At 39.4% G+C, this 27,106-nt stretch overlaps 1 protein-coding gene across 3 annotated transcripts in view; it reads right to left on the bottom strand.

The window, feature by feature from the left end:
• LOC149218261 (uncharacterized) overlaps positions 1-27,106 on the bottom strand; it is a 505,532-nt gene that overhangs the window by 152,270 nt on the left and 326,156 nt on the right. For all 3 annotated transcript variants that reach the window (XM_089383872.1, XM_089383871.1, XM_089383870.1), the window contains one exon: positions 7,864-7,967. In XM_089383872.1, the coding sequence (XP_089239998.1) occupies positions 7,864-7,967 (104 nt within the window). The remainder of the gene's footprint in view (positions 1-7,863; positions 7,968-27,106) is intronic.

The following is a 27,106-nucleotide window of genomic DNA, read 5'->3' on the forward strand; positions in this document are numbered from 1 at the left end:
AGTGTTCCTCCACACTACCTACCCAGCCAGCATTCGAATAATTTTGCAGTTTCATATTTCCGACAGTGTATCTCAATTCATGAGAGATTGTACCCCGAAGATATCTCAGAAGATTCTTGGCACCAATCTAGTGAGGCACAACCAAATATGAACTTACCATGCTAACTGCAAAACATATGTCCAAACAGAAGTTCACCAAGAACATCAACGCAAATGAGCTTATGAAACTCAGAGGAATTTCCCAAATCTGGTCCGATGTCACTACAATATAACTTCTGAAAGTTAATATCCTTGAGGTAGTCACAGGCTTGTAGTTTATCATTCCACATCCGGAATCCAACTCCCTCTTACTTCTCCAAATGAGAGGGTCTGTACCTATCAGAAATAGGCGTCCTCATAAGGTGTTGGTATGAGAGGGCTATCATCCACAACCTTTGGGTAATGGTTTGGATCGGTTTCACTCCTAGTGAATCTCAGCTCCATCAGACAGCTAGCAATCCTCTCATACTACACCCGGGGTGTTTTGCTTCAAGCCATAGAGGGCTTTCTTCCACCTGCATACATGATATTCTTGATCATCAATCTTAAACCCTTCGAGTCGTTCCACACCTGTGGACTTGCTACATGAGAGGAATGTTCCCCTTATAAGATTTTCCTTCGGTACATCTTAGACATGTACTGTCATGCTCTTTTTGAATTCAAGTACCCCTGTCACCATCTGACTCGCAGACCTCCGGCGCTATGTGTCAGTGGACATGGTTCCTAGTGGACTTCCTGCAACTTGATACAAACCTGAACTCAAAAACATCTTTGAAAATTCTATTTTCAAACACGTACCTTTCCATTAATGAGTGCCACCTTGAAACCTTTGACTTCCATTGTTGGAATGGACACCAGCTTCTTCTTGTGATCAGGTACATAAAAGAGATAACATTCCCTACACCCTTTCTAGGATAAGTGGCATCAGCTCCAAGTATAATTCCACGATTGTTTCCATCTCTACCAAATTAGAGAGTGCACCCATCTATCCGATGAAGTGCCTTGAAGCACTACAATCAATAAGCCAGAATCCCACAGAATCTGAAGGAGAGGGCCAATGCAAGATAATGTTTCTTAATCTAATCAGAAACAACATTTGATTCTTCATACCTAGGGTTCCTTGCTTTTTATGAAGAGTCGGCCATTTCCTTGATGACCTGCATTACGTGTCATTCCTTTGATCATTGAAGATGCCCCTGTTGTTATCATCATCAGGTGATGTGTCCCTTCCATTCGGACACTCCTTCGCATAATGGCCGAACTAGTTATCTGCCTTTCCTTCCATCCTGAGATCCGGTCTTCCAATGAAGTGATCTTAAGGTAGGCCATATTCCGCTGCGTCATTCTGATGATATTCTCTGCTTCGACTTCACCCTTAGTGAATGAGAAGAGGGATGATGATCCCATTGATCCCTTTGTCCTGTCCCAACTGTCTTTGGTGATTGCTCTTTCACTCTTGCTTGAGCATTGTCTTCACCTCAACTCTAATACCATGTTAAATTTTGGTATGTTCTATGCTAGAGCAATTTATTTAAATTTTCACAGTTAGTAATCACATCAACATTAAAGTAAACTGCAGATAAAACATAAATATAAATCGCAAAAGACAAGCCAAGACAAGAGGACACAAGATGTGGTGCTAGCCAGGGAAAAACCCCAATGTGGGGAAACCTTTGATCAATTCTTCTTTTATGTTCTTCAAAGTTCAGCAAAGAAAGTGAGAGAGATAGTACATTTACAATAGAAGTCAATATTTTGACTTTTGATATCGCATGAGATCAGTTGAAGATATATTGCTTCAATTGATTCTCTAAGGTGACTGCTTCACCTATCATAGTGCTGCCTTTCGTCGATTTGCTGCACATAACCATGTGACACCATGATGTACCATCATAGTGCTAGACCTTGATGACTGAGCTGCTCTCATCTGCTCTCATCATCGTGTTGCCCATTATGCTGCATCTTTCATCATCATGCAGCTCCTTGCTAATGTGCATCATTCATCATCACGCTGCCCTTGCTAATGTGCATCATTCATTATCATGCTTCCCTTGTTAATGGGCATCATCATGATCATGCTGCCCTTGCTAATATGCATCATTCATCATCATGCTGCCCTTGCTAATGTGCATCATCATTATCATGCTGCCCTGTGCATCATTATTATCATGCTGCCCTTGCTAATGTGCATCATTCATCATCATGATGCCCTTGCTAATGTGCATCATCATGCAGCTGTTATAACTTCTCGTTGCTTCATCATGCAGCCATATGCATATCAGCCTTAGCTGCTTGCTATGGCTTGCAGCCTAGCAAAGCAGCTAGGCTGTAGTTCCAGAATCCTCCACGCAGTCCCATTATTTGTTGCATATAGGGTTTGTTGTGTTAATGGTCTCCTTGTATAACGAATCAGGGTTGTGTAATGATGACACCTTCACACTGCGTATAGGTATTCCTCTTGGAAGCTACAGGTTTCCTTTTAACTGTGGCTAGATCTCCTTTACTGTGGCTACGTGCATTCACTGCAACTTCATGTATTGACCCAATACATAGATTACGCTACGTCCGTATAGAGTCTAACTGCAAGGATCTTTGCCCTGTCTATAATTAGGGCATCACGTTGATTGTATAAATGTCACCATGAACAGCGTATAACCATCATATGAATGGAACCATGAACAATGTATAACCAGCATATGAATGTCACCATGAACAGCATATAAATGTGTCTCCATGATCTGTGCATGAGTGTTTCTATGAACTGCATATTAGTGTCTCAATGACAAGCGTATTAGGCCTCTCCTTAGCAACAAGTTAGAGCATCACTTTGACTGTGTATAGATGTCTTCATGACTGCATTGGATTAGGGCATCATCTTCAGCTAGGCCAGCGTATTCCTTTTGTGTCTCTCCTTCACCAAAAACCCAAGACGTGGAGAGAAGGAGATCACATCAAGAATGTATGTCCAAATGACTTCAAGTCCTCACCTATTTATACTAGAAACGTAGATGATGAATAGACACATCTATTGGGCTTCTGAGCCTACTCAAGTTGCTGGCTAACTTGACAATTTGTTTTGTAACATAAATAAATTCATAACTTCATAAATACATATCGGAATCGGATGATCTTTAGATCAATCCTACACCTCTCGATGAGAGGGATCCAATAAAAATATCAGTTGTCATAAATAAGATGACCCACATGGAGTTTGGCCCTAGTTGCCAATTTTAACACATCATTTCCTTGAATCCCACGAGTTGGAATTCCTGACAAAAACCTAGCTTTTATTTCTAAATCGATGAATCCTTTGATAAGAATTTCATCAGAGAAGCTCGAGGATGTTTCATATCCTCACCCGACAAATGTTTCCTTTATTGACTATGATGGTCCCAGTTGATGATGACTTTTGCTTCCTTTTATAAGTATCAATGAGGTTTACTAAGAGCTTCTTATTCTTTGTAATCAACAGGATTTGTACCAGACATACTTTCCACTTCCCATGTCATGAGCTCTTACTTCTAATGCTTCTATCATGCTATTTTCTAATCTAATGAATCCTATCTTATTTAAACTGCACCCTATCTATAATTTACAAGTGGAAAGTACCTTCTAGAGAAGAAGATCATCTCAGTCATAGTAGAGATATTTTACTTCTTCATTCTTAGGCTTCTTTGACTCAAGGTATTTCACTTCTTTAGTAATGTGTGCTTCTTCCCTATTCCTATTGTCCTTACCACGATTAGGACAATCTCTTCTATAGTGCCCAAGTTCATGACACCCATAGCATCTTATCTTATCCATGTTCTTCCTTTTCTTTGGAGGACCGAACTTTCCAAATTTTCCCTTTCTTCTTGTCATTACAGCATATGCTTGATTCTTTTCACTTGGTCCAACATCAATCTTTTCACTTGGTCCAACATCAATCTTTGCCTTCAGTCTAGTTTCTTCAATCTGACAGAGTGACCATAGATCTTGAAATGGAGTAGTCTCTTTCTTCCCATATAGACTTGAAGTGAAGTTACCCCTTTCTTCCGGTAGTGCATTTAGTACCATTGTGGTCATTTCTCTATCAGACATAACTTCTCCTAGTTCTTGTAGTTGATCTCGAATTTCTAATATCCTCATGAAGTATGAGGCTATTCCATCTTCCTTGGATATCTTCAGTTTGTAGAGTTCTTTCCTTAAAGAGATTACTTCTCCTGCAGTACTTACGGAAAACAACTCTACCAGTTTGTCATATATAGTTTTTGCAGTCTCTAATTTTGATACATATGGGATTAAAGAGTCTTTTATAGATTCTATAAGAATCCTTTGGATTCTCACTTCTCCCTTCATGTATCTAGCATGAGCTTGAGTATCTTCTTTTGGAGGTTGGGTTAATGATCCCTTAATGTGATCCATGACCTCATTCTCAATAAGATTTAGGTCAATCATTTTCTTCCATGCAAGGAAATTTACAGCCCCAACTAATTTATTGCTTTCCTTGCAAAAAGACATTTTGATATTATCAGATATAGTAATAGACTTACTTGTACGATTGTTGCTTGCTTCCTCCTTAATCTCGATGTTGATAGAGGGCTCTCTTCTTGAATGATTGATGAGAGAGAGCTTGATTCACGATCCTTCTTGAGTTGAAGAGCTTTCACTCCTTTGATGATGTGATGATATCTAAAGTGCTTCTAGCGTTTCAGTCTTTATTTCTGCCTTCTTCGATCTAGGGTTTCTTTGATGTCGATCTTGATCTTGTTGATAGCCTTCAGCTTGATTTGATGCTTTCTTTGAAGATCGATTCTTGTGTGTCAGCTTGCTTTGACTGCCCCTTCTTGTCTTCAGCACCCAACCTCTGATACCATGTTGAGAAATCTAGGGCATTCAAAGTTAACAATTTCTCTGCTTGATAACTGCTTGTGATACGCTTTTACTTCTTAGCTTATAATATTTTCTTCGTTATGTTATTATTGTGTTCTCTTCATGAAGAAAATTACCAATATGCACAATAAAAGACAAGTGACACAGTATGTAGGCTTCTCAACCAGGGCCAAAACCTTGAGAGGAAAACCCGATCAAAATTCTTCTTCTAGATCTTCAATTGATAAGTACCAAGACCATGACACAGACCTTTGACTCTAGTATCCTCCCAAGAACCTTGTCACTAACCTTGATGCTCTGGCTCTTCCTTTCCTCGCCTTTGTTCTTGATCTTGAACTGCTCTCCTCGGCTCCTTCTAAAGAAACTCGGTCTCTATCCTTTTCACTGCTTCTTCTTAACTTCCCTTCGAGAATCTCGATCTCTAGATCTCTACTTCGACCTTCCCAGAAGAATCCTTCCTTGCTTCCCCAGAAGAAACCCTTCTTTGTACTACCTAGAAGATACCCTTCTTCGCATTGCCCCAGAAGATAGTCTTTCGTTGGTCCAGAAGAAACCCTAACTACACATTCCCCAAAAGAAACTCCTTCGTATTGCCCAAAATAAACTTTATCTTTGATCTATCTTCTTCACACTTCTATTTTGTACTTCTCTTGACCTTCTCTTCGTACTTCTGCTTCTCTGAAATCAAGTCGAGTTGCTTGATCGAATTGTGCTCCTTCGAATGAGGCTAAGTAGGCTCTATATACACTTCTTCTCATGTCCATTAGGCCGACTTGTTCTAGAGAGTTCCTTCATCGTTGTAGGCCGACTTGAAGACGATAGATGACAAGTTCTTCGAGGATACTTTACATAGACAATATTGACTCTTTTACAAAGTGTAACATGACTTCATTACATGATAATGACTCTAACATTTTATGTCTAGATGACAAATAAATCCTAAAGACTCTCAATGGTAGTCTTGACTCAAAAGAAAAATCCCTTGCTCATGAAACACATGAAGCAAGTCAATAAAAATAATTTTATTTTTCTTATTTACATCTCATTACATAAAATCATAATTACATGTCATTATGAAGACCGAACCTAATTACACTTTTCAACATGGCGTAAGACCCAATTGAATCTGCTAACATTTTTCCTACAAGCTAAAAAAATAAAAAATAGAGCATCAAGCAAAATTTTATGATCCCGACAATGCTGCCCTTTTTTCAGACTGCTTCTTTTCATCCAGCTTAACATTCCTGCTCATAGCTAATCTTGCTAGCATTAGGGTTCTTGCATTTTGTGGTTTCTTGCCTTTTAGCATTTTCCGGCATCTTTATAAATTATAGTTTCAGCATCGTGTTTTGGGATTTCTTCACATATCTTCATAGAGAGAAGCTACCCACCATTATAACCACTTTGCATTGCTACGTATATTGCAAATTGATGCATTAATAGAATTTGGTTTTCACTGCAGTACCTTTCTTTCAATACAATGGCATGTGTTCTCTGTTACATTGATCTTTCTTTGCTTTATTTCAGATCATATCTGTGTTTGTATGGTATGTTGGTTTGCAGACAGGTGTCAAAACACTTTCCACAATGACAAAATGGCATTGCCATGCCCCTATGATAATCACACCAATAAAAGTATAACATGATGACAATAGATAAGATGGAAAAATGAAACAATGACTTAATAGTCAGACTAGTTCTAGTTAGAAATTTTCCCAAGTAGACACATACACAGACATACACACTAAAACTGAGCAAGTATCTTCAAAGGTTAATGGATATGCAACGTTCTTCTCCAGTATTTTTTTGGAAGAAAGAAAATGAAAATAAGATCTACCGAAACAGTATCATACAACAGTTGGTGCCTTGTCATTTCTTGTACCCACAGCATTACAAAGATAATCCACTACAAATGGGTCTCTATTATCCTCAAACACTGATTAATCTACCCATCTTGAATAGTTTTATGACACCAAGTTGCATTTTAAGCAAATTTCTGCTCCTACATAGGTAAATAATGGTTTTACTTTCTATATATACCAGAATTAAAGGCATAGAGTTGTCAAATTGAGATTACATTCATTACAAAACTTAATCCACGTTATATATGTCATATGAGAATAGGTTACTAAACTTATCCTGCTACTGTTTCATAAATTAAGCTGTTTTCTAATCAATACCCGTGAAAAATGTAGTATTGATTTTACGTAGTATACGACATAAAGCTCCTGTATTTTTTTTTTATAATCATGATTATAGCTTAAGCTCAGCATGCTAAGATCCTTCAGCAAGTACGATGACTGATTAGAACCAAAAACTTGGTGTAACAGTAATTCTTACTAAAGACTGCATTGACATCCTATGCCATGTTCATATCACCAAAATTTCTCATTTCTATAACCCAAACTAATCCTTTAGTTCATCAAATGAAATAGTCAAGAAGATATATACAGACCTGAATTAAGGGAAAATAAATGAAGCAAAACTTCAAATGGTAGTCAATTTACATACTCTTTTAGAAGCCCGGGAATTTGGTTGAAGAGTATCTAAATTGACTACCATTTGAAGTTTTGCTTCAATTCTTTTCCCTTAATTCAGGTCTGTATATGTCTTCTTCTTGACTAATTCATTTAATGAACTAAGAGATTAGTTTGGGTTATAGAAATGAGAAATTTTGGTGATATGAACATGGCATAGGATGTCAATGCAGTCTTTAGTAAGAATTACTGTTATACCAAGTTTTTGGTTCTAAAAATGCTTATGATGTTCCAGAAGGAAAAAAATTAAAGGTCTAATCTCTAATTGCATGCCATAATATAAACCAACAGCATGTTTTCCAAGATATATTACATGTTGCCAATCTCTACCACAGTGCAACTCTCTAAACTTTAATGTGGTCTAGATAGATAAAAACACCATTTTGTACATACTGACAGTGAAAAGCAAATTTACCTTGTTGATCTCTGCACTATCTTTTCCATATAGTTGTTGAGCATTATCTAATATATGAGTTGGTAAGCCCAATCTTTCTGCAATACTTATTGCATTGGATCGTCCTAGAACAACAAAAGTTGGAAATTTCAATTTCTAATAACAATTGCAATAAGCTCAATGATATAATTAAACGAATTGCACCAGGCCAACAAATTAATAATCCCTCTTAAGCAAATATATAGATGCTGTAATGTGTAATGCAGGTATTAGAAAATCATAAATCACATGACCTGTTGGTTACTAAGATACTACACTTAATAATGAATAAAATACCAATATTCACTGTGTGCATAAAAACAAATAGTGCTCCTGATCTTTGAACAACTCCAAAACACGTAGAATATAATCTGAGAACATGTCCAAAAATGCTTGTTATCCACTGGTTGGCACAAACAATTCCCATAGCATGTTCATCCAGGAAATGCAGCTATGGTCTTTTTCTCCACTTTTGTTGAGGGAGTCTTCTATACAGCAGAGAATTTTTTTGCTGCACAGGAGTAAGCTTATTATTGAAATTGGTACAAGCAATAGGGTTGTACTCATACCCCACTGTGTAGGTGTGTGGAACAGCAGTAGGGCTGTCAAACTCTTGAGTCATAACAGCAAGAGTGCGAGGATGGTGATGATGCTTTCAGGATTTGAATGTGTTTGAAGCAGTGTTGTGAACATCATGATAAAATCATGATTTTTCAAAAAATCTCGATTTTTTTGATGATTTGATTTAATCGCCCGATAAAATCATTGATTTTTTCAATTTGAAAAAGTCGTGAGCAGAAGGGAAATAATCGACGGGCCACGCATCAAACCTATTTTGAAGGTCATTTTTGGTTTTTATTCACTCATTTTGCAGACAGATGGCAGAGGTGAGATCTAAGGAGGAGAACTCATCTACAAGGGCAAGAGAGGAGAAAAGTTAAGGAATTTAGCATCCCAAGCAAGTTTTTTGGACCAAGTTTATTCAGCAGGGCGTGGTTTTCAGGTATGGGCATCCAATTTGGCCCTATTTTTTTTGGTTTTTCTTGTTTTTCATTGGGTTTCTATTACCCATATATTTTTCATGACTTTCACTTGGATTTGAGTGTGTTTTTGTCATTTTTGTTGCATTTAGTGGAGAGGGTTTTTTTGGTCAAAAATGCAAAATCTTGAATGTTAGTTTTATTTGTTTAATTTATTCTTGTGCCCTCATTTTTTTCCATGATTTTTGCTTGGGTTTGAATGTGTTTTTTTTCCATTATTGTTGCATTGAGTTGAGGGTTTTGTTTTTGTCAAAAATTCAAAATTGTTGTATGTAAATTTTAATTTCATTTGTTTAACTTGCAATTCTTCTTGTGCCCTAGGTTCAAACTTCAATCTTACATTAAAACTCAAGATTCAACCAAGTTACAAACATGACAAGGAAAATGGACCCTCTGTAGGAATTTGGTGAACCTGATGGAGGGTTTGACAGGTCAAATTTCAGTTGCAAGTTATGTGGGCTTCATATGACAGGGGGGATATACAAGTTGAAATTCCACCTTGCACAAATTCCTGGACATGAAGTAGGGCCCTGCACAAATACAAATCCAAAAATCATCCGCAGAGCCCTCAAATCATTAGAAGAAATAGAGACAACCAAAGTGACCAAGGCAGCTCTGAAGAGTCAAATGGCAGGGGGTGGAGTGGCAGGATTGGGAGGTGACCGTGAGAGTGGTACTGGTTCTTCTTCAACATCAGCATCTACACTCAACCCCATAGTTACCTCATCATTTTTTGTTCCTAGAACCACACCTGGTGCACAACCATCTATCACGTCAGCTCTTAAAAAAAAGGAGAAGGAAGAAGATGACAAGTTGTTGGGCAAGTGTCTTCTTTGGAGTGATATTCCTTTCAGCATTGCCAAGAACAATCCATTTTTCCAGCTTGCGATTGATACTATTGCTATTGTTGGCCCGGGGTACAAAGCCCCTTCATATGATGACTTTAGAGGGCGCATTCCTTAGAATGAAAAGGTTGAATGCACTAAGAGATTGGAGGAATTTAGGGGTCATGGGCACATCGATTAAAAGGGTAGAACCCTTATTAACTTCTTGGTTAATTGTCCCAAGGGGACTGTTTATGAAACTTGTTGATGCATCCGCATATATCAAAGATGCACGATTATTATGTGATTTGTTGGATGTGTTCATTCAGGAGGTGGGTCCACAACATGTTATCCAAATCATAATAGACAATGTTGCAAATGCTTATGGAGAGGCATCCTAACTTATTTCAGGCACCTCGTGCTACACACTGCATTGATTTGATGTTGGAGGACATAGGAAAATTTCCTCCTTTTGTCAAAGATATTGTTGAATCATCAAAAAGAACTACAAAATTTATATATAATCATCCATATGTGCTTCATTTGATGAGAACATTCACCAACAACAAGGAGTTGGTGCGCCCTACCATTACATGATTTGCCACCAGCCTCGTATCTCTTCAATCCCTCCTGAATTCTATGTGGGATGTGAAGAGAATGTTTCTTTCAGAGCATTGGCATGCTTTGTAATATAGCCGCAAACCAGAGGGAAAGGTCATATGAAGGCTTTTTTCATACCAGGAAATTTTATGGGCGGGAGTGCAAGAGGTGTGCAACATTATTGAACCTTTGGTAAAGGTTTTTCAATTAGTTGATGGAGACAAGTCCGCAATGGGCTACTTGTATGAGGCCATGGATAGGGCCAAAGAATCCATTCACAACTACTATGAGGATAAGCGTGATGAGGGTTATGAGAAACAACAACTCATATGGGGAGTGATTGATGAGCGATGGAACAATACACTGCATCGTCCCATTCATGCCATAGGGATCTACCTGAACCTCACATTTTCTTACTCATGGTTTCTTATTTGATGCTGAGGTCATGGATGGATTCTTCACTTGTGTTCAAAAGATGGTGCCATCTCCAGCAGAACGTCGGAAATCTTCAAAGAAATGGAGATATACAGGATGGCAGGTGGCACATTTAGCTTTGACATGGCTATCCATGATAGGAAAACCAAAATGCCAGGTAAGCTTTAGTTTATTAATATTTCAATTTTCAAATTTCATTGTCTCTTCATACCTTTCTTAAACCTTCAAATTTCAATTTTTTTTCTTATGTTTATCTTATTTGTTCTAGATGCATGGTGGAGAAGCTATGGTGGCAAAGTACCCAATCTCCAAAGGCTTGCCATTCGAGTGCTCAGTGAAACATGTAGCTCCACCGGATACGAGTGCAATTGGACTGTATTTGAAAAAATACACACCAAGAAGCGCAACAAGTTAAAAATATTCCAATTAATTTTTTGAATTCATTAAATAGTAAATTTTTTTAATAATAATTTATTAATTATGACCCTTGTATAGGTTGGAGTCCCAACAACTTAATGACATGGTCTACGTCTACTACAATCTTCGATTATGGGTGAGGGAACATCATGTTGAGAAATTTAGGGCATAAGGAGTTAAAAGATTTCTCTAGACGATAATTTCTTGTGATATACTTTTACCTTTTAGCTTATAGTCTTCTCTTCGTTATATTATTATTGTGTTCCTTTCATCAAGACAATTACCAATATGCACAATACAAGACAAGTGACACAGTATGTAGGCTTGTTAGCCAGGGCCAAAACCTCTCACCGCTTGAGAGGAAAACCCGATCAGAAATTCTTCTTATAGATCTGCAATTGACAAATACCAAGACCATGAGAAAGACCCTTGACTCTAGTATCCTCCCAAGAACCTTGTCACTACCCTTGATGGTTTGCCTCATCCCTGTCTCGACTTCCTTCTTGATCTCGAACTACTGTCCTCGACTTTCTAGAGAAACTCGATCTCTATTCCTCACACTGCTTCTTCTCGGCTTCCCCTAAAGAATCTCGATCTCTAGGCTCTCACTAGACTCCTCTAGAGAATCTCGATCTCTATCTTGATCTCTCTCTGTGTCTCTATCTTGATCTTTATCTCGATCACCCAGAGAATCTCGGTCTCCCAGAGAATCTCGATCTCTTAGGTTTACCCTAGATCAAAAACCCTAGTTTCCTTAATCAAGACCTATATTGCTTCTCTTCGGCTTCCAATAGGTTCTTCCTTCTATCTTCTTGTGATGTCTTCGTTCCTTCTTCCTTTGCACAATGGAGAGAATATATAACCCAAGACAAACCTCAGAAGAATCCTTCCTTCATTGATCCCAGAAGAAACCTTCCTTCGCTATACCCAAAAAAATCCTTCCTTCGTTATACCTAGAAGAATCCTTCCTATCCCTTCTTCGCACTTTTGCTTTCTAGTCCTCTTCTACGCACTTCTCTTTGCCGAATTGCTTGTCGAGTTGCTTGCATCTAAGTGAGGCCGAGTGTGGCTACTTATACACATCTTCTCATGTCCCTTAGACTAACATGATCTCAAGTAGGGAGGACGACTTCTTCTAGCAAGTTCTTTCTTCATTGTAGGCTGACTTGAAGAGGATAAGTGACAAGGTCTTGGAGGATACTTTTCATAGATAATTTTGACCTTTTACAAAGTGTCACATGACTTCATTACATGACAATGTCTCTATCATTTTATGACTAGATGTTAATTTTAGGTATGTTCTATGCTAGAGAAATTTATTCAAATTTTCACAGTTAGCAATCACATCAGTATTAAGATAAATTGCAGATAGAACATAATATAAATCGTAGAAGACATGCCAAGACAAGAGAACACAAGATGTGGCGCTAGCCAGGGACAAACCCCACAATGTGTAGGGAAACCCTTGATCAATTCTTCTTTTATGTTCTTCAAAGTTCAGCAGAGAAAGAGAGAGAGAGAGATAGTACATTTACAACAGAAGTCAACACTTTGACTTATCTAGATCTAGCATAGATCATTTCATATAACGATGAGATCAGTTGAAAACATTCTGCTTCAACTGATTCTCCAAGGTGACTCCTTCACCTATCATCGTTCTGCATCTCGTCCATTTGTTGCACCTGACCGTGTAGCACCATCATGTTGTATGATCATGCTGCTCATGATCACTGTGCTACCCACACATCATGTTGTCCATGACCTCATACATCATGCTGCCCATGTGTTGTGTTGTTTCATGATTCTATCATGTTGCCCATTCATTATGTAGTGTTGCATCCAAATATCACTGAGTTGTTCTCAATATCATGGATCTGCACCTATCTGATGTGTACTCAATGACTGTTATGCTGCTCTCATTATACAGCATCACATTGCTACCCCAAATCAACAAGTATGATGAGAATGACAGATCTGGTCTTCTCATTGTAATATACTCCTTTAGTATGGCTGTGGGGATTCATAGATCTTCTTTGTTGTATGGTGAGTTAGTACTGTTGTAGGGTTAGTACTGCTGTAGGGTTTCACTGATCCCATTCATGGAGGTGAATATCACCAAGGAGGTTACAGAGATAAAACCCGAGTTCTGTTCCTCTCCTTATAGCGTATACATGTGCCCATATTTCAGAGAGGAATGCGAAGTTCTGTATCTCCTTTTGATAGCGAGAACAGATCTCATAGCTGTGCTTAGATGTCTCCATTTACAACGTTGTAGGAGTTTCGTTGATGGAGTCTTCACTAACTGCGAGATTAGGTCCTGCGTGCCTGCTAAGCCTGCGTGGATATACTTGCGTGGATCATCCTCATCTGCAGCGTGGAATCCTTATATGCCTGCGTGGATATGGTCACCCTCTGCTCAGCATATCATGACTGTCCAGCATTTCAATATACCGTTATGAGACCTGCGGTGTATATCTCTGCGTGGACATCATATATATACATTGCGTATAGTTTCCAGATCTACGCTGCCAGATCTCACATGGCTTCATTGTTTCTGCCCTGCATATGATATTTTTCAAGACAACGTATTTATCAAATGTTTGTTGCGTATGTCTGCGTGTTAAGGTATCACTTAATTGTTTCCATACGTAATGAATATGACGGGCTATATGACTGCGTTGTATATATATATCTGTATTCCATATATTGAAGCAGATATATATATCTGCGTCCCATAATGTGACTGCGTCCAGACTATCTTTCATATTTTATATGACGGTGTTCCACTGACAACGCTTATCCCTTGACTGCGTGTAGGGGCTTCAACGTATGGGTGCTCTCTATGTGTTATATGACCAGCGTATAACCTCCTCAAAGAACAGTGTATAACATCCATCACTTGGCTGTAGTTTTAGGGCTGTGATTAATTAGGGCATCATCTTTTGGATCTTTTCTTCATCAAACCCAAAACAGGATGAAGAGAGATCTCAAGAGAGTGAATGTGTAGAATGACTTAAAGTCTCCTTCTATTTATACTAAAAACGTATAGGTTTGAATAGACATGACATTTGGGCTTCTAGAGCCTACATAAGAGCTGGTCGGCTTGATAATAATTCCATAATCTAAATAAATTCATATCTCCATAAATACTTATCGGAATCGGATGATCTTTGGATCAATCCTACACCTCTCGACGAGAGGGATCCAATAAAAATATCAGCTGTCATAAATAAGCTAACCCACATGGATTTTGGCCCTAGTTGCCAATTTAACACTAGATGACAAATAATTCCTAAAGACTCTCAATGGGAGTATTGACTCAAAAATAAAATCTCTTGCTCATGAAACCCATGAAGCAAGCAATACAATAATTTTATTTTTCTTCTTTATATCTCATTACGTAAAATCATAATTACATGTCATTATGAAGACTGAACCTATTTACACTTTTCAACACATGAGAAGACACCTAATGTGGAGACCATCTCATTGGATGGGATTGACACCATTGTTTCATGGAGAGTTGAGGCCGAGAGGCATATCATGGAGTCGGCCCCTGATTGGTTAGAGGAGGTAGTGGAGGGGGTAGCAGCTACGAGGAGGAGCAACAGAAGGAGGAGGTGACACCACTTACCATGGTCACCAGTAGAGGGTGTGGTCTACCTCCTATAGCTCCTAGTTCTTCAGCTTCTAGAGCACAGTAGAGTCCACTACCAGTGCCAACCCCAGCGCCTTCTTCATCTAGAGGGAAAGTTGTTACATTTTCTGACAAGAGAGGCAGAGGAAATCAATAGTATTATTTATTTGGTTCATTTCATTGTATACGATATTACGACTCATGATATGAGATACCTTATTATATCTTTTGTTGATATTTTGAAGTTGAGTCAAGAATGAGGACTTAGTACTATTCAAGACATGATTCATTGTTATATGTGATGTAGCACTAGACATGATATTACACATCTTATATCTTAGTTACATTTTCATATTTATGTGTCAATGCATTTATTTATGTTGCGGGTGCTTTAGATATTAGAAAATTTGAAAAAAAATGAATTTTTTGTATTTCCCGATTTTTTCGATTTTTCCCAATTTCAGACCCTCGCTGATTTAATCCCGATTGCGATGTTCGCAACACTGGTTTGAAGACTGCTAAAGGTTGTAAACACTGCAAATTCATAGTTGGACAGGCGAAGAAAAGAGGCAAGCTGACTTGAGTGCATTTGAATATTTGATTTTAAAAATCAAATCTAGGGCCAACCTTGAAATATAAGTCAAGACACGTTATGGGCCAAAACCACACTTCACAATCTGAAGCATGCAAGTCTTGTTGAAGTCCACTGTTCAGTGACCATGTTTTGGCATTGAAGTCAAGTTGTAGCTACTTGTTACACATACATGATTTGAGGAAACTCTGATAAGGATACAGGTAGAGGAGATAGACCACTCACAGCTGTGACTGTAAGGGCCTCAAAGAAACAAATAGTCATATCACTTAGGGCACAGCAAAGCAATGCAGTCAAAGCAAAGGACTGACAGAAGCCGACATGTGTGACAAATTATTAGCTGCACAGAATTAGGCTGACCTAAGATGACAGTCATAACATCACTAACCTGCACAAAAATTTAGTCCAGAAAGAAGCTACTTAGTATGATGATGTAAATTGGCATCTTTTGTGATCATATACCAAAGCAGAAGGGACCCTGTTATCTTTGCAAGTTGTGCATTAAATAGTAAAAGCTCCAATCCATACTGCACATCTGAATGGAACTTGAATAGGTCACCCACTGTCACCTCAGCAAACTAACTTGCCTCTTTAGGCTAGCTCTCCTCTGGTTTTGAGAGGGACACCCTACAAATCACTAGTGTTTAGACAATATGAAGCAAGGTGATATCACAAATAACCTAAGTAACATGACACGTCCTCCCTCTACTTTGTGTCACGTATTTCACATGTTAGACACGACACATGGGTGACACGAGTCCAACACGAGTTTGACTCATGTCATGTTCGTAGGACATGAACTTCACTGTTGTCGGACACAGACCCTTCTGGTGTCCCAAAATTTGGACATGTGTCCAATGAAAAAACCTTCTTAAAATCAAATTATTGTCTCATTGTCATGCAATTCACTCATGTTTGGAGCTCGCAAAGCTTTTGGGGTGCAGCTAAGGGCAATTAAGCAAGATGAGAAGGGATTCCAAGAGTTGGAAAGTGGATTTCTCAGGCCCTACTAATGCTATGCAATTAATGGTAATGTTAACATTCTCATTTGTCTTTCCTTTACATCTTTTTACTTAAATTTTTAACATTACCATTAATTGACTAAGGATGTTTGAGAGTGGTTCCAACCTCATTAGATTTCATATGGAGAAAATAGAATTTTAGATCCCCCTCAAAATCCAGTAGACTAAACAGCTTTCAGGATTTCAAGATTGGTGGATTGCAACATTTCCATTGGCTTTTGTCATGTATGAGGGTACACAACTCACATTTAATTAACATGAAGAAGCCCTCTATGTACCTCAATGTTGGTGGCATTAATTGTTGAACTTCTCTGTCATGAACCTAGTAAAAATGTACCCGTCATTCAAATAGAATCTCGATTTGACATGTTAAGCTTTTTCTATCTTATTTTAATCCTTAGAGGATGATATTGATGATGAAGATCCCAATATAGGCAATGATTTTGATAATATGTAGTACTATTTATTTGTTGCAGTATGACTTTTTTGGACTCTATGCTATTTTTTGTTGTAGCATGACTTTTTTGGACTCTATGCTATTTTTTGTTGTAGCATGATGTATTTTTGTTTTAGAGATGAATTGCACTCAATGCTATTTTGGTCATATGCATTAGTTGTATGATTGAATTTGTATCATCCTCATAAAAATGTTATATATATATATATATTTCATATTTTATGTGTAATTCACTAATTTGTTATATTTTTTAATATACAATATATAACTTGTTTTCCATGTCATTTTTCAGGGGGTTACTGCGTCACATGTTGGATACTCATATTTCATGTCCTCCATGTCTTGTGTCCCCATGTCATGTGACTTAGCAAATAACCCTAGGGATTGAAATGTTTTTTTTAAGGGAATAAGGGCGATGGAGGGATACGAAGACCAATGCCAATATTCAAAGGCAATAGGTGGGGTCACGATCGCAACCCCCTCTTTGTTAGTTCCTCCTTTAGGACTACATCGGTGAGGAGTTGGGAGTGAAACTATCCCACTCAAGCTAGTCTAGCTTAACCTACAAGGAATTCAACTTCACCTGGAAGACCTAGTCATTTGAGATGCCCTAACCACTATACTAAAACCTGTTGCCAATATCCCACAAGTTAGGTTGAGGATCCCCTCTAAAAGGGATTCCCCAACACTTGAAAATGTGTATTCTTAGTGAGAGCTAAGGGTGAAATGAAGACCCTAGAAGCCCAGACCTCCCTTTCTTGGTGATTGTCACTCAATGGATCAATAAAGCAATTTTGTGATCACCAATTTATACCTACAAAGTTAGCCTAATTAAATCACAAATTATAGGATGAACTAAGAATAAGCATAGAAAAATCAACCCGAAACAACACCCATGAACCAAGAATATTTTTATTATTCCCTGGGAGGAGTAATTGATCCGAATCGGATCCATAAACGACTGTCATAGAACCGCAACTAAAACAGGTTGAATAAATCTCGAATGAAATCCAAAACAGCAATTGAAAACACCCTGAACCAGTGGCCATGGCAGCCGGCGTGGAACGACGAGGACCTCGATCAAAGTGCGCTGACCGAGGCCCATGGAGACTGCACAAGAGGTCAAAATAGCCCCTGGGAGCCCCGGATCGGGAAAAGGAGCTGATTTTCGATGCGCTGGGCTAACAAGGTTGAAATGGTAGGGCTTAAGCAGTCGGTCACGTTGGGAGCCATAGGACCGTGGGCAGAAAAGCGAAAAAGTGCCATCGTACGAAGGTGGGACCCATAACCTGGAAACCGACGGTATTACCCGGGGTGACATTGAACGGTAAGAGGTTTTGGAAAAAGCAGAGCAATCACACTCAGCGATCGACAAGTGGCAACGGAGGTGAGAGAAAAACCGCCGTGATCGCGCGTTATCGGTTGAGCAAGTCAACCGCGCTCGACATGCGAATGACGTTGGATCTGGAGGAGCCCAGATCGGATGGCTGAGATTGCGTCCGATAGACAGAAGCAGAATCGACAAGGGATTAAACCGAATTCTGAAGAGATTTGGAGTCCGTTGACCGCCACGGTGGAGAAAGCAACGAATCGACAAGCGGGTTGGCACAGTTCCAATGAGGACACGTGGCTACTCCTCGAGCGTTCATGCTGACGCCGAACAGGGAATTCCAAGCACACAGGCGACAGGCGCATCGACGCGGGCGGGAGAGGAAACAAACAGGCTTGGAGGTCGAATGGCTAAAGCCACGAACAGAGACAGTGAATGGGAGATCAGAAGAGAGATTCAGATCGAAAAGTCCAAGTGACCAAGAGAGACAGCGAACAATGAACCCGGAGAGGAGGACTGAGCACAGATAGCAATAAAGCCAAGCAGAGGAGACAGAGGGTCAATCTGACCACAGGCAGCATCAAGCACCAAAGAGCTTGAAGAATCAAGCCTTCCCATAGAGGAATCTGTTCGTATTGAGCATCACAGTTGGCTCTTTCCACTGTAGACCGAGGGTCACAGAGCTGGTAGGAAGAACAAGAATCTGTGTACTCCAAGTGGCTTGGGGAATCCAAGAACCACCTTGCCAAGCAAAAATCTGCTTCAGGAGAACTCATATTGAGTCCCTGTATTGTAATTTCTCTACTCAAAGACATAATAAAACAAGGCCACCACTGAAGCTGGATCAGAGACGTAGCCCTGGAGAATAGGGTGAACTCCTTATTAAAAATTGTTTGTGTCTTTGTGTTGCTTACTGTATTTCTTTGCTGTCTTTCCATTTATTTTGTGTATTGGCAATCTGATCGATCCGTTGTTTCAATAACACAGAACACACACCAGCACATGAGTCTGTAATACCTTTTGTTTAATAAATCTTCACTGAGGTCACTCATAGGGTGATTATCAGATCAAGTGGTATCAGAGCTCTAGGTTGTAAGGTTAGACAAGCTTGTGTTGGTTTAGCTGTGAATGATCACTAGATCAAAGCTCAAATTAGGAGAAGGAGAATTGGTGGAAACTAATCCTAAAATTGGAAGAGTCTATTCTCGAAAGACAATGTCAGAAGAAGGTTCTGTAGGGCCAGACTCTCAATTCCTAGAAAGTTTCCTAGCTATAAAGTCCATGGTGGAAGAAATGTATAGGGACTTTAGAAAGCATAAGGGTGAAAATTCATCAGGCGCTAAGCAAGATAAAGAAGAAGATGAATCTCATTCCCATGACCACTCCAAAGGAAAGGGGAAAGAAGAAAGCTTCCCTACACCTCCTAGTAGCCCTGTGCATAATAAGAAAGCATCTTTGATTAAGTTAGATGTTAAATTTGATTTGCCTATATATGATGGAGAGTTAAATGCTAAAAAGTTGGACAACTGGATAAGACAAATTGATGTGTATTGCAGAGTACAAAATATAGACTCAGACAGGAGTAAGATTCAGCTGGCAAGCCTACGCCTAGGAGGCACTGCCTTGGTTTGGTGGGAAGGCAGAACCCAAGCTAATATGAAGAAGCATGGTAAGACTATCTCTGTCTGGAGTGACTTTGTTTCTGCCATCAGAAAGCAGTTCTATCCATTGGCCTACATGCAACAAGCCATGATGAGTTGGCAAACTCTTCGGCAGTTGAAAGGGCAAAGTGTACAAGGGTATACTCAAGAGTTCCGAAAGAGAGCATTGATGTTAGGTATTTCATTAGACTCACCAGAAACTCTTTTGAAGTACATTGGGGGTCTACACAGCTACATGAGGCACACTATCCTCATGTTTAATCCCACTAGTATAGATGAGGTATCTGTACAAGCTACTCATCTAGAAGCAAGAGGAAAGAATGGAAATCCAGAAGTTGGGGGACCATCCCAACCCACTGTAAGCAAGAGCAAGGAGAAAAGAAAGCAGAAGTGGAAAGCAAGGAAGGCTAACACTGCACAGAAAGGCAAAGCCTCATGCACCCATTGTAAAAAGGAGGGGCATGATGATGAGCACTGTTGGATTCTGCATCTAGAGCTGAGACCTAAGAAGTCCGAGGGCAAGAAGAAGAAAGTTGTTGCAACTATTCAGAAAGATTTGGGGTCAGACTCGGGAGATGAAACAATCACCGCAACCACAGGTATAAAATGTAAGAATTCTGAAACATCTACTAGTAATTATGTTCAATCAGTTATTGATGAAGAACATGAGAGTAAAAGGCGTGAGCTTTTCCATATTCGAGTTGTTTCCAAATATCAAAAGATTGATACTTTGTTTGAGAGTGGCTCACAAGTAAATCTGATTTTTGTAGCAATTATAAAGAAATTGGGATTAGCAACTACACTTCATAAGAAACCATACCCATTAGGATGGTTGAATGATAAAGCACAACTACAAGTGACTAGACAGTGCAAACTCAAGTTTTCTTTTGGGTCAGCATTTGTAGATGAGGTTGAGTTAGATATAATTCCTTTGGATATATGTGGAATTGTTTTAGGAAGTCCTTACTTGTATGATAGAAAGGTTATTTTCTATAGAGCTGAGAACAAGTATCTACTTGTTAAGGATGGAATCGAATACTTAGTAAGAGCTCATAAGCTCAAGAATAATTATACTCTCATAAACTCAGGACAGATGAAAAGAATGATAAATTCATGCAAACATTTCTTACTAATGGTTGTAAAGGAAAAGAAAACTGATAAAACCAATGTATTTGAGGGTTGTAATTCTTATCAGCAAGCTGATATAAAAAAGATTGTTTTAGAGTATGATGTCTTGTTTCAAGAACCTCAAGATCTGCCACCCAAAAAGGGAATAGAACATGATATTATTTTGCAGCAGGATGTTCCTTTGCCTAACATTGGGATGTACAGGTTATCTGCTTTAGAGAATGCTGAAATCAAGAAGCAGGTGCAGGAGTTGCTCGAGAAAGGGTTCATCAGGCCTAGCACATCACCATGTGGGTCACCAATCATTTTGGTGAGAAAGAAAGATGGCTCGTGGAGAATGTGCATTGATTACTGAGCACTGAATAAAATAACGATCAAAAATCGTTATCCCCTTCCTCGCATAAATGATCTTTTAGATCAATTGAAGGAAGCTGTCTATTTCACCAAGCTGGATTTGCACAGTGGATACCATCAGGTCAGAGTTGCAGAGCAAGATGCATGGAAGACTGCTTTCAAAACAAAGCAGGGATTGTATGAATGGCTAGTTATGCCTTTTGGCTTGACCAATGCCCCTGCTACTTTCATGAGATTAATGAATGATGTACTCAGACCTTTTCTTGATGATTTTGTTATTGTGTATCTGGATGACATTCTGATTTTTAGTAAAACGTGGGAAGAACATTTAAAGCATGTTAAGCAGACATTAGATGTTTTGAAAAGAGAAAAACTTTATGTTAAACTCTCCAAATGTGAATTTGGCAAAACCTCTCTAAATTATTTGGGTCATATAGTAGGGGGAGGTGAATTGAAAATAGATCCCTCTAAAGTGGCAGTCATTGTAAACTGGCCTAAACCCAAGTCTGCTACAGAAGTGAGAAGCTTCTTAGGAGCAGCACAGTATTGGAGGAAGTTCATTTCAAATTTTTCCTCAATTGCAGCTCCCTTACATGCTTTGACAGGATTGAACAAGGTGTTTCAGTGGGGAGGCAAACAGCAGAAAGCCTTCGACACCTTGAAAGAAAAAATTAGTATAGCACCTGTACTAGCACTGCCAGATCTACAAAGACCATTTGAGATCCAAACTAATGCCAGTGACTATGCCATGGGAGCAGTGTTGACACAGCACGGTAAACCCATATGTTATCATTCTGAGACTTTTAATCCTGCAGTAGTTAACTATCCTACATATGATAAAGAATTGTATGCATTAGTTCAAAGTGTGAAAAAGTGGAAACATTATTTAATGGGAAAAGAAACAGTAATACATACTGATCATCAGCCACTTCAATATCTACACTCCAAAACTAAGTTGCAACAATCAAGGCATTACAGATGGATGGGTTTTCTACAACAGTTTCATTTAGTCATCAGATATAAAAAGGGCATATATAACAAGGTTGCAGACATGTTATCTAGACCCATTATAAATGCATCTACCATACTTAAGCATAATTATGTGCTACATGAAAGCTACATAGAACAGTATGCTCAGGATATGGACTTTAAAGATGTATATGCAACTTTGAGTCAAGGCAAAAGAGTAGAAGAATTGGACTATCATGTGAAGGACCGACTCTTATATCATTGTGGGAAACTCTGCATTCCACAAACTGAGAGAGCAAAGATAATTAGGGAAGCACACACTTCTCTGATATCAGGTCACTTTGGGGTAAGTAAAACAGTTGCACAGCTGCAAAGATTCTGTTATTGGCCAAGAATGAGTGAGACAGTTTCTAGATATGTAAAGGGGTGTGCTATGTGTGCTAAAAGCAAGCCCAGTAACAGAAAAATAGGCTTATACACTCCATTGCCAGTTCCTTCTCACCCTTGGGAAAGAATTACCATGGATTTTGTTGGAGGGCTGCCTAAATCTAGGAAAGGTCATGATTATCTATATGTTGTTGTGGATAGGTTCAGCAAAATGTGTATTTTGATACCCTGTAGTAAATAGATTACAGCTGAACAAACTGCAAAATTATTCTTTGAACATGTATGGGTTCATTTTGGATTACCCAATTCCATTATATCTGATCGAGACACCCAATTTGTGGGAAAGTTTTGGTCCACTCTGTGGGAACTAACGGACACCAAATTAAAGAAAAGCACAGCTTTTCATCCACAAACAGATGGCCAGACAGAAGTAGTTAATAGGACAGTGATCCAGTTACTGAGAGGATATTGCAGCAAGCACCCTAAGCTTTGGGATGAACAGTTGTGTTATGTGCAGCATGCTTACAACAGAGCCAAACACTCTTCTACCCAGAGATCTTCTTTTGAGACCTGCTTTGGTTTCATACCAAGGTCTCCCTTGGATTTTGTAAAGATACCATGGTTGATGGACACAGTGATGTGGACAAAGCAACTAGGTTCAATGAACAGATCCAGGAGATCCACTAGGCAGTACAGGAACAATTGGAAAAGACCCAGGCCAAGTACAAGGCTAGGCATGATAAGAATCGGATGGAACATAGTTTTCAAGTTGGAGACCAAGTTTGGCTATATATCAGCAAGGACAGGATGCAAGGTGAAGGTAAGAAGCTAAAACCTATTAGGTATGGACCCTTCAGGATACTTGAGAAGATTGGTGAGAATGCTTTTCACCTTGATCCACCAGCTTACATGCACATCTACTCAGTCGTGAACGCAGATTGCTTGAGATTGTTTGAACCTTCAATGATTGAGGACCTTGAAGAGCAGAGTCAATTGCCTTCTGTTGATGACCTACTACCTGAATATCTTAATAAGTTGCAGGAAGATACAGTGTTGGACAGGAAGGTAAGCACGACGCGCAGCAGACAGGTGGAATACCTCAGAATTGGGCTTAAAGGTTCGAAGTCGAGCAGTGCGAAGTGGATTGAGATTGGACAAGTGAGACAGCAGTTTCCTCACTTAGTCGATGCTTGAAGAAAAACCAACTTTTGGTGGTCCAAAAGCTTTTCATTTGGGAGGTCGTGATCCGAATCGTATCCATAAACGACTGTCATAGAACCGTGACTAAAACAGGTCGAACAAATCTCGAATGAAATCCAAAACAACAATCGAAAACACCCTGAACCAGTGGCCATGGCAGCCGGCGTGGAACGACGAGGACCTCGGTCAAAGCGCGCTGACCGAGGCCCATGGAGACTGCGCAGGAGGTCAAAATAGCCCCTGGGAGCCCCGGATCGGGAAAAGGAGCTGATTTTCGATGTGCTGGGCAAACAGCGTTGAAATGGTAGGGCTTAAGCACTCGGTCACGTTGGGAGCCAAAGGACCGTGTGCGGAAAAGCAAAAAAGCGCCATCGTACGAAGGTGGGACCCACAACCTAGAAACGGGCGGTATTACCCGGGGTGCCCCTGAACGGTAAGAGGTTTTGGAAAAAGCGGAGCGATCACACTCAGCGATCGATGCGTGGCAGCGGAGTTGAGAGAAAAACTGCCGTGATCGTGTGTTATCGGTCGAGCAAGTCAACCGCGCTCGACGTGCGAATGACGTTGGATCTGGAGGTGCCCAGATCAGACGGCTGAGATTGCATCCGATAGATAGAAGCGGAATCAACAAGGAATTAAACCGAATTCTGAGGAGATTTGGAGTCCTTTGACCGGCACGGTGGAGAAAGCAATGAATCAAGGAGCAGGCTGGCGCAGTTCCGATGAGGACATGTGGCTACTCCTCAAGTGTCCATGCTGACACCGAACAGGGAATTCCAAGCACACAGGCGACAGGCGAATCAACGCAGGCGGGAGAGGAAACGAACAGGCGTGGAGGTTGAATGGCTAAAGCCATGAACAGAGACAGTGAACGGGAGATCAGAAGAGAGATTCAGATCGAAGAGTCCAAGCGACCAAGAGAGACAGTGAACAGTGAACCCTGAGAGGAGGACTGAGCACAGAGAGTAGTAAAGCCAAGCAGAGGAGACAGAGGGCCGAGCTGACCACAGGCAGCATCGAGCACCAAAGAGCTTGAAGAATCAAGCCTTCCCATAGAGGAATCTGTCCGAATTGAGCATCACAGTTGGCTCTTTCCACTGTAGACCGAGGGTCACAGAGCTAGTAGGAAGAACAAGAGTCTGTGTACTCCAAGTGGCTTGGGGAATCCAAGAACCACCCTGCCAAGCAAAAATCTGCTTCAGGAGAACTCATATTGAGTCCTTGTATTGTAATTTCTCTGCTCAAAGACATAATAAAACAAGGCCACCACTGAAGTTGGACCGGAGACGTAGCCCTGGAGAATAGGGTGAACTCCTTATTAAAAATTGTTTGTGTCTTTGTGTTGCTTACTGTATTTCTCTATTGTCTTTCCATTTATTTTCTGTGTATTGGCAATCTGATCGATTCGTTGTTTCAATAACACAGAACACACACCAGCACATGAGTCTGTAATACCTTTTGTTTAATAAATCTTCACTGAGGTCACTCATAGGGTGATTTTCAGATCAGTAATACTCCCACGCTCCAACCATGATTACAAAATGACGAAAGCGCCTCTCTTTATAGAAGGAGGCTTTAACTACTTTACAACAGAATATTATTATTTTTATGAAAGATAGTATCCCAAGAATTGGCTTAATCAAACTTCTAGAAAATCAAACAAAATAATTAAAAAAGTTAAAGTGGCTTTACCACATGTATAAGAATAAAGTTTCTTTTAAAATTAGTCAATTTTCTCCTTTGACTAGGTTCCATTAGCAATAACAATTACCCAAATCAACTCCACATGGTGATTACTGTTGAATCTTTGTAGCTATGATCGGTGTTCATAATGTACAATTTGTACTTGTAATGATAAAATACAAATTCTATTTGTGATGAAAGAAAATTTATTTTTTAGCATGTTCTTCATGCTTGTCATAAAAGAAAATTATTTATTTTTCAAAAGAATATTTATAAGGCATGTTCTTCATGGCATTTTCAAAGGAGGGAAAATGAACTTTCAAATTTGAATTTTTGACACCATAAGATGCTAAGTCAACCCACCTATTTGATCAAGTCGCATCTACCCCAAGAGGCACCTAATCGGACCCTCCAAATGTGTATAAATACGTCATTCGACTTCCAACAAAAGGGCAATTTGAACGGCAAGAAGAACAAGCATACCTCTATTCTCTAGAGAAGGAAGATAAGGGATCTAGTCTAAGATTCTTAAAGAAGGAAGTCTGCCCGACTTTTCTATGGAACAAAGCTTGTCCGAGATGCTTGAAGAGCGAATTCCATCTGAGTTCTCTGTGGAAGTAGTCTGAGCTCTTTGTGATCTAAGTCTGAGTTCTTTATGGAGTGGAGTCTATGATCAAGTCCAAATCAAACTGAATTTTTGGCTCCTAATATAGTCCTTGACCAAACTGACACTTCTATGACAGCTTGATTTGGCATCCTGTGGTTGTCTTGAGGTGACATCTTGCTGGTTAGTTTGATCATGAGCTTGACTTTGATGTATCTCTTATTGAACTGAATATTTCTCTAAGAATAAGGTTGCCCCATGTGGGTTTTCCTAGGGTAAATTTTTGTGTTCTTTATTTGGCTATCTCTTCATGATCCTACTATAATAAATGTAATATTGTTGATGTCTTCTGTGTAATTGCTTAATGATGGATTTATGAATAAGAAAGTGAAAAAGGGCTAAATCATTGGAAGTAATTATCTATATAGAAGACACCCTGAAAAATCAACATGACATCAAAGCTTTAAGTGAAAGAGCAGGCCCTAATCTTGAAGAAAAAGGAAGCCCTAATCTGAGCCACAAGAAGACCTAATATCTATAGAAGGTTCTATTACCCACCATCTGAGCCAGCCATTATATACCCTCTGTTAGTTTTTGTAGCATCGGATGTGTCCTAGCCACAAAATTTGGTAGAGAGGCTAGAATACATGTATTCTCCAAAACCCATAAATCGTTTCTGGAAATTCCACCTAGAGACGACTTAATTAAAATAATTAGTTTTTTTAATGTTTCCTAAGTCTAAACTTAGGAAATCTGATTAATTAAAGGGTATTAATTAAGTCATGGTGAGAATCTTCTAGAAGAAGACATGGATCGAGTTCTAGCTAATCTTAGCCATCGATTATGTTTTAATCTTGGCCATTGATGTCTCAACGAGCGATTATA

This window comes from Pinus tabuliformis, chromosome Q (genome assembly GCF_031772625.1).
Source record: "Pinus tabuliformis cultivar Carrire ecotype Pingquan chromosome Q, CPIR1, whole genome shotgun sequence".
NCBI classification, from domain to species: Eukaryota; Viridiplantae; Streptophyta; class Pinopsida; order Pinales; family Pinaceae; genus Pinus; species Pinus tabuliformis.